An 8,801-nucleotide genomic window follows, 5' to 3' on the forward strand; every position below is an offset into this window, starting at 1 on the left:
TCTTTCTTTCTTTCTTTCTTTCTTTCTTTCTTTCTCTTTCTTTCTTTCTTTCTTTCTTTTTTTCTTTCTCTTTCTTTCTTTTTTCTTCTTTCTTTCTTTCTTTCTTTCTTTCTTTCTTTCTTTCTTTCTTTCCTCTTTCTCTCTTTCTTTTAGACAACATCTTATTATTAGCTCAGGCTGGACTTGAACTCACTATGAAGCCTAGGCTGGCTTTGAATTTCTGTCAGTTCTCCTGCTTCAGCATCCCAAGTACTGGGATACAGCATGTGCCACCACTCCAGGCTTTTTTTTTTTTAAAGAAAAAATGTATAACATCAGAATAAGAAAGTATCTTACAGGTTTGTATGAATGTTACATGAATCATTACACTTAGAATGGTTTCTGGCATGTAGAAACAGTCCACGTGAATTAGTTATTGGATTATCCTGACAACTGTGATCTTTGGGGTGTCAAATTGGTCGTTTTAATGATTACCATCTCTGAACTTCATTGTTGAGCTCATATTTAAGGAGTCTGGGAATCCTGAGGCTCTAAAAGTTTGAGCTGTTTCTCTCCAGAAGGTCCCCACTTGGAATCTCCTATGCTTCTTAGATGTGTCCGCCCCTTGAGGAGCAGCAGCTTCAATTCTCCATCTGTAGGACATTTCAGTTCAGATTTCAGTCTTCAGAGAGGTTTTTCTTCTAGTGAAACCCTAAAATATTAGTTTATTGCTCTTAGATCTGGCCCATTTTCGTCAGGAAAGGAGAGAAGGATGGAAAAAGTGAGACAGACAAAGGGCTGGGGAGATGGTTCAGTAGAATAAGCTCTTGCCTGGCAAGTGCAGGGTCCTGAGTTCAATCCCTGGTACCACAAAAAAAAAAAAAAAAAAAAAAAAGACAAGAGACATATGACTCGGCCCACGAGTCGAGACGTGGGTAATGACCTGGAGGAGGAACGGGGATGAAAAAGACAGGGCAAGAGACATGAGAGACGGAGACAAGACAGGCTTTCTGATCAAGTCTCGTTTATTGAGGAAGTGAGCAGGGTCTAAATAACTGTATAGTGGAAGTAGTTGGGTGGGACTAGTTGTGGATTGGTAGTGAAGATCCAGGACCACAGGAAGATGCCGAGGCAAGTGGGGATTGGTGCTGCAGCACTTCTTGCCCAAATAAGGGAAAATATAACAGGAGGGTTCTATCGCCCCCCACATATCCCCCCTTTTTATTAAATACATCAAGCGGAAATTGACAGTGCCCTGCGGGGACAATGCCTGGCTTGGGTCAAGGACTCCTTTACATGAGATTGACCAGACCTTACCCGTCATGGGATTACAGGGCAGCAGTAGGCCCTGTTCCTGTCTTAGGCGGACAGCGGTACTGCATGTGGGTCCTAGTTGCCCGTCATTGACTACTTGTCCATCTCACCAGGGGGACCTACATCAGATTAGGCCACATTATGATAGGGTCCATTTGAGGGAACCCTCTCATGATACTCTTGTTGATCTGTCATTTCCAGCTGATGATAATGTATCTGAATGGGCTTTGCAGCAAAGGCATCTAAACGTGAGTTGATGAATGCTGTAAGTTTTTGAAAAATGCAAGGTCCTATCATGAGCAAGAGTAGGAGTGAGAAGAGGGGTCCCAACAGGGGCACAAGATAGGTGAACATTCCTCCCCACAACAAGGAGAAGGAGTCATCCACAAGTTGTTGTCTCTGCTTGAGTAGTTGATCCTGAAGCTCTCGGATTTTGTCTCGAACTATGCCTGATTTATTAACATAAAAACAACACCTTTCCTGTAAAGCAAGACATATTCCCCATGCTCTGCTGTCAGAAGGTCCAAGCCTCTCCTATTTTGTAAGACCACTTCTGCTAGCGAATCTATCTGGTCTTGGATATCTTGGATAGCACCAGATAATGCTCGAACCTCATCAATCAGCTGGTTAGATAATTTAGTATAAGAATGTACTGCTACCCTAAACCCTGATGAACCTGTCCCCATGGCTGCTGTGATTTCCAGCCCCACTAGTAAGGGGATGAATTGGACTGTCCTCTTTTTGCGGCCTTGGAAGCAGGCCTGGGCATTCTGCTGTTATGGCTTTCTAGTAGTGAGGCTTTAGGTTTTGGGAATGTATGTCTCTTGCAAGAATTCAAATAAGGGGAGGGCCAAGGGCAACTTCTTGGCTGACTCAGTTGTTTTGGTTGTTTTCCAAGTAACAGGACCCCATCCAAGGTTTTCTTACGTCCTCTTTGTTTTAGGAACATGGATTGTTCAAGCTCTAGGGCCGTAAACCAGTGAGTGGGTCCTTTTAATTGAAACACATTTTATCTATTTATTTTTATATGTGATCTTAAAATTATTTGGGCTTTATATTTCCCCTTTTGATGTTGGAAATCTCTAATCTCAGAGATCTGAGTTGTTAGTAGCTAGGGCCTCATATTGTTGGCGAATAATCATAAGTTTGACATTACTTATCTGTTTATGACCGTTAGACAAGACCGTGTGATATGAAACAAGTGCCTGGGTGGTATTTATAAATTGGGACAGGTCATAGATTGCTGGAGTACCAGTATATAGAGGGAGACTGGGGGAAAGACAGAACCAAAGAAACAAATAATAATAATATCAACAGGATAAAGTAATCATTTAGCAGATCTGGAATACAATAACCTTTTGAAGTTTGTAATTATAAAAACACTAGTCAGAACATTTTGTAGATCTATTAGTAGATATCTTAAATGTAGGTTTAATCCTTTTTTTTTTTATCTTTTATGACCCTTGTGTATTGTTTTAAACAAGTTGGACTTTTTTATTATTACTGGAGTATATGAATTACTGGGCCTACGGAAAACACTGAGTATTTTTTAGTTTGTAAGTGGGCCTTTGGCTGGGTAACTACTGACAAATCTACATAAGCATCTATTGAAAGTTTTACAGGCTTTTTTTTTTATATCGGCAGTTAACATGGGTTCCCTTAGATTGAGAGGGAAGACACATGACCACCTCAATCTGAAACTTTCTCTGACTCCATCATAAACACTCTTTTTTTTTTTTCTCTCTAGCAGCTGTGGACATTTACCTTTCTTCCTGTAGGCTATTAGTATTAACATTTTTATTTTTTATCTATAATTTCATTCTGTATCCTTTTTACTATGAAACACCTCAACTCAGACAAATTCATTCCTGCAAAACCTTCTAACTTCTGTAGCTTGTGTCAGATATCTGGGGTCCACTGCATAAGGTACAACTTCTTGGTTCCTCCAGGTTGTCTTGCCCAAGAAACATGAATATAACTTTCCTCGTGATGAGGCAGGAAACCCAGAGAAGGCTCAGATCACCTGGGCTCTATCAGGTGGACAGTTATATTAGGCTTTAATATGTGTTTTTACAGACAAAATCTGGTGGATCCCAGCAAAAGGAATCGTAATCTAGCATATTTGTTAACAGATTTTTCCTGTATGATTACCTGGGCTTTAGTATCTTCTAGGACAGAACAAATTTTTTGAGCAATTAGAACATATATAATCAAAGCATGAACATTTGAGCTAACAGGTACATTTATAAGCCTTTTTGACACCTAGCAATCGTAACTTACTAGCTCTTAGATCCCTTTATTTATGGAGTCTGACAGTTTGTTATAAATCTCTCTAACTATACTTATAATTATCTCATCTGTTAATCATCTGGATCTTCCTTTATTCTGGCATCTTGCTACTCAAACTGCTCTTCCTTCCTTTTTTCTTAACATACCCTTTTTTTTTTTTTTTACTTTCTTTTCCTACCAGTAAGTGCCAAAGGTGCCTACAGCCAGTTTCCCCACTGGCTTTAGTAATCACTTTAGATTTTTTTTTTTTTTTTTTTTTATTCCCCCTTTTGGGTTGAGCCTCACACAGGGAACATACTCCAATTCATTTGACTGGGGGCCATCACTTCCAAAACCGGAAATGCCATTTTGGGCGTTCTATCGCCCCCCACAGACATATAGACATATGACCCTTCCCTTTCCCCTACAGGCAGAGAGGATCCCCTGACTGACAGCTATAGCTGTACTGTCACGGACACACCTAGTCGCCCTATGTACCTTGGCCACAGTGGGTCTAAAGCATGGCCCAGTCTTGGATGGCTTTGTCCTGTGGCCACTCCTGGTGACTCCACCTCAGATGACACTGTCCTAGTAGGCTTGAAGTTTGAACCAATCTTCAGGGTTGGAGTGGATCTGAATGTAAACCAATCCCAGATGACTCTTTGGAACTGAGAACCATCCTTACTGTCACTGTGTGCAAGCAGTGCTCCCCTCACAGCCTTCAAGTTTGTCAAGGAGGGCTCCCTCCAGTGTGCTAACTCCTTGGGCCACTTTTTGCTGGTGACCCTGCACATCTGAGGATTTCTATCCTGTGTAGTGTAGACAGAGCAGATCATATTTAAAAGAGCTGTAAACACTCTGAAGAGTTCTGGAGACCAGTGGCAGAGACCAGGAGCAAAAGACAAAGATCAGTGGAGATCAATGGTTAAGATCAGCAATAACTGGCATGAACTGGTGCTGCTTGGTGGCAGTGTAAGGTCGCAGATGACCGCTGGTAACTGGCTAACTGGTGGTGGTAACTGGCAGCCACTGCCAGTGTTTGGCAGAGGTCAGTGGGGATCAGCGGGGAGCACCAGAGGCTCAGCAGCAGCTGCTGGGAGAGCACCCAATAGCTGCCAAGGGTCAGCTGGGGCTGCTGAGAGCCAGCAAGGGTGGCCGAGGGCAGCAGAGCTGTAACACTAAAAGTCAAGGGCCATCGGCACTTAGAGCCAGAAGCTGCCAACTGAACTGCGTTTGCTAATTTGTAGTTAACATTCAAACTGAGCAAAAGAACCTCAGCAGATTGCAACAGGGAGAGAAGGCCTGGGTGGGAAGGAGACTTGGCCCCTCTGGTTTCCCCCGTTGGCAACACACTGTTGCCTTCACTCAGCAGAGCTAGTCTTTGTCTCATTTTTCCTCTCCTTCTACTTGGAGAAATGCTTCCTCAGGACCCTTCTTCTCTAGGCCAAAGTATAAAGAGTTAGTACTTATCAAATTGGCCCCCAAAGATTTCAGCCGATGCCACTGACTTCACACACCTCTTTAATGATAGCAGCCATACAAGTATCGACAGTAACAGTGATAGGTAGCAGTGTCATGTGCACAGTAGGACAGTACAGTTTACATTGCATCTGGTTCCTTGCTCCAGTGGGCTTGGGGATGGGTGGAGGAGAGCGCTGGGCAGACACTTTTCTCCTCCGGTCATCCCTCAGTTCTCTGGATTCTCACGAAAGAGCCACTTCCATGTGGTAGAGACAGGTTCCTTCTCAGTTCTGCAATGCCTCTGAGGCCTGGTCCACTGACTGGTGCTGTGCAGTGCACTGTGTCACTCTGGGGGTGGCTGAGCTAAGGTAGCTGGCTCCCTTCTGGGTACCTCTGGGGTGTGGAGTCTTCCTCAGGAAAGGAGGCCCTTCGTTGATCCAAAGAATCCTGAGGCTGCAGGCAGATGGCTCTGCCCACAGGGGCCCTTTCTCTGAGTCTGAGTTCTGGGGGATCTCCACATGGTGAGGTGAGGAGGAAGCAGCTCAGCACTGCAGAGGGACAGCAGTGTCACATCTCAGACTAGAATGAAAGAGAACAATGAAGAGAAAGTCAGATGATTTAAAACTGGACAAAGTGGTGGTAAGTGCAAAATTACCTTCCCTTGCTGAAGTTCTTTGTCCCCTCTCTCCCTACTCTCTAGGAAGTCTCATGAGCTCACCTACCCTCTTCCTTATCAGAATCTTTCTGGAAGGGATCTGATAGTCTCTTGCTGTTAGAAAATAAAGAATAGTAAAGCTCGTTGTGTTCCATACCTTGAGGTACATGCATTGAACAGGAATCTCGGATCTAAGGATTTAGTCTTAATGGAGGACTCTCAGGCTGACAGTTTGCAGGGAGGGAAGCTTGAGATGTTAAGTGTTGTCAGAGCCACTGAAGTCAAATCTATGGATGACTGGGAGGTGGGGGGAGGAAGAGAGGGATGGTACCATGGTGGGGCATGGACTCACCTTCCGCACACTGTAGATCCAGTTGAGATAGGATGCAACCTTGGTGTATACTCCAGGGGTACTTGGGCCTCCACAGCCATGGCCCCAGCTCACGATGCCTACCACCTGCCACTTCCCAGAGTGGTACATCAGGGGCCCACCGCTGTCACCCTGTGAGAGGTCAGAATAGGAACTGCTGGGAGGGCAGGGTGGGGGTCAGGTGGCCTCCTTCCTCCTCTCCCCAGACTAACCCCTCTGTTCCCCTCCCACACCCCCGTGCTCACTGTACCACTGTTTCTGCCTTTAAAATACTGTTCCCTCCAGGGGCAAAAAGCTCTGCCCCTGGCCAAGTAAGTCATGGGCAGGCTGCCTTCATTGCTCAGAGAGCCTTGACCCACACTAGCAAAATGAAAGCTCTAAGGGGTCCTTCGTTTTAAGCAAGGCTGGTTATGTTTGCTTCACTGGGTTGTTTCTAAGTTGATCTAACACCACTTGCAGAGTGCCTGTTTGGTATCAGGTACTATTGTGGGTAATTTGGGTTTAATTAATGAAGAAAATTACCCCAAAGATCTCTTCTCTCAAGAGGCTTAGAATCAAATGGATGAGAGTGCCAGGAAACAGGCAAATAACAAATGCAAAGCAAATGTCAGAGAGTGAAAAATGTACTCAGATGAGTCATCTTAGTGTGAACTTCCATCCTCTAAGCCCATCAAAACCATAGCCTGGCTGCCATGTGTGCACATCCACCGCCACCGCTATGAGCTCCCCGAGGGTGGACGCTGTCCTCTAAGGCCCGATGATGCTCATACCACACAAGAGATGGATAAGCAATGTCTCTTTAATGAAGGATTTGATGACTGAGGTGGGAGTAGGAATAGAGTTAGGAATTTTAATGGAAATGGCTCTGAAGATCCTCGGGGAAGTATGGGTGTTGGGATCGCTAAGCACGCCTGATGGCCAGGAAGACTGGGGAAGGGACATGCACCAGGGCTTATCCAGCACAAGATGCTATTTTTTCTAGTAAGGTTTAGTATTTTAGGACAGTCACAGAGAAAAGAGACTTTGTGTCCCTGTCCTCAAGGGGTGCATAATACTATAGATGATGAAAAGTCAGGGTGGAAGGGGAGGGTGAATAATGCCATCTTTGTATGTGAACAAGATATTGGCAATCGTTCTGTTTGCTTGGATCCACTTATCCTGCTATCTGCTCATTCATCCATTCTTGTATCTTTATCTGACTATACTCCTTTCTTCCTGGCTTGTCCCCTCTCTCCTTTCATCACTCACTGAGTGTCTACCACATGCAAAGGGTCATGTGAAGCATTTAGCATCTGGGTTTTCACGTCTTTCTAGGACCTACACCCCCATCCAGAAAACTCCCCACAAACCTTGGAGACCCCACCTGGCAGGTGTCCACACCACCACCTGGGATGCCTGCACACAGCATTGTCTCAGTGACTTCTCCCTGGTACGCATCCTCCGCATTGCACCGGGTGCTGTCAATGACCTGGACGGAAGCCTGCAGCAGGGTGTCAGACATCTCCCCTGGGAGGATGAAAACACACATTCTCATTCATATGTTCTAGAATTTTTTTTTTTTTTTTTTTTTTTTTTTTTTGCGGAACCAGAAATTGAACTCAGGCCCTTGCACTTGCCAGGGAAGCACTTATTCTACTGAGCCATTTCCCTGGCCCCTCATTCATATGTTCTATTTCTAGCCCAGGTTAATTTTCTGGGTCACCAAAGTTCTTTGCTTTATGTCAAGAGCCTTGGGGCTTGGTCTTCCAGAATGGGTTTTCTGAAAGTTGATTCTTCTTCCCATTGTCTGTGGGAAATTCTGCCTCATACAAGGACACCTCCTGACCTACAAGATTTTTTTTTCTTAGTAAAGTTTAGCATCTCAGGAACAGTCACAGAGAAAAGAGACCTGGTGCAGGACTTACCTCCATTTGGTTCTGTAGAGCCCCATCCAACAACCCAGAGTGGGGTGGCTGGAGCAAGCTCCTCATCAAAGAAGGGCAGGCAGATGGGCCTGACTGTGCCTACCAGGAGCAAAGAGGAAGAAGAAGCCATGAATTAATCATATTTAAAATTGTCTGCTTTGATTTAGAAATAAATTTTCTGCAAGATTAGAATTCAGTGTAGATGCTGCCGAAGTCCTTATCAATTTGATTGTGGGGAAATTAGAGAAATCATGTACTAAAAAAAGAAAAGGTATTGTATAGTATACCTTTTCTTTACTATACTATAGTATATCTTTACTATACTATAGTGTATACCTTTTCTTTACTATACTATAGTATAGAAAAATATTCTATACTATACATCTTAGTTTTGCAATACATCTATAAAATAAACATATGTGGACATTGTTTTCAAATTCTGTAATATTTTAAAGAAAAAGTCATTTAAATCATATTCCCATTGTTAAATGATAAATTATCTTCTAATTCCAAAGAAGTATATAAGAAAACAAAGAAATCTTATAGGTAAATACCATGCTTTCTGTTATGTTCTAGATATTTCCTTAAAATAGGTATTTAATTGATAGATCTTCATCTGGACTCCGATCTGCTCCTTGATTTTTTTTTTTTTTTTGTATTGATGTTTAGGTTTGGATTTTGGTTATGTAGTTTTTAGTGGTTTTAATGTGAAAATATGTGCTCTTGTATCTGTCATTCTTTTGTTTTCAACACTGCTATGGTCTGAAATTTCACACTTCTTGTTATTCGTTAAATCCTAAAATCCTTTAAGTAGGTTTCAGACCACTATTCTTTTTTTTTTTTTTTTTTT

General features: G+C 43.2%; 1 protein-coding gene across 1 annotated transcript in view; it reads right to left on the reverse strand.

The window, feature by feature from the left end:
* Positions 1-5,065: 5,065 nt before the first annotated feature.
* Positions 5,066-8,801, reverse strand: part of Tmprss4 (transmembrane serine protease 4) — a 38,711-nt gene continuing 34,975 nt past the window's right edge. The window contains exons 10-13 of the mRNA XM_023721212.1: positions 7,952-8,050; positions 7,411-7,553; positions 6,030-6,179; positions 5,066-5,601 (exon numbers count right to left, since the gene is read on the reverse strand). Coding sequence (XP_023576980.1) covers positions 5,590-5,601; positions 6,030-6,179; positions 7,411-7,553; positions 7,952-8,050 — 404 coding nt within the window. The 3' untranslated portion in view covers positions 5,066-5,589. The remainder of the gene's footprint in view (positions 5,602-6,029; positions 6,180-7,410; positions 7,554-7,951; positions 8,051-8,801) is intronic.

This window comes from Octodon degus, unplaced genomic scaffold, assembly GCF_000260255.1.
Source record: "Octodon degus isolate 3935 unplaced genomic scaffold, OctDeg1.0 scaffold00080, whole genome shotgun sequence".
NCBI classification, from domain to species: Eukaryota; Metazoa; Chordata; class Mammalia; order Rodentia; family Octodontidae; genus Octodon; species Octodon degus.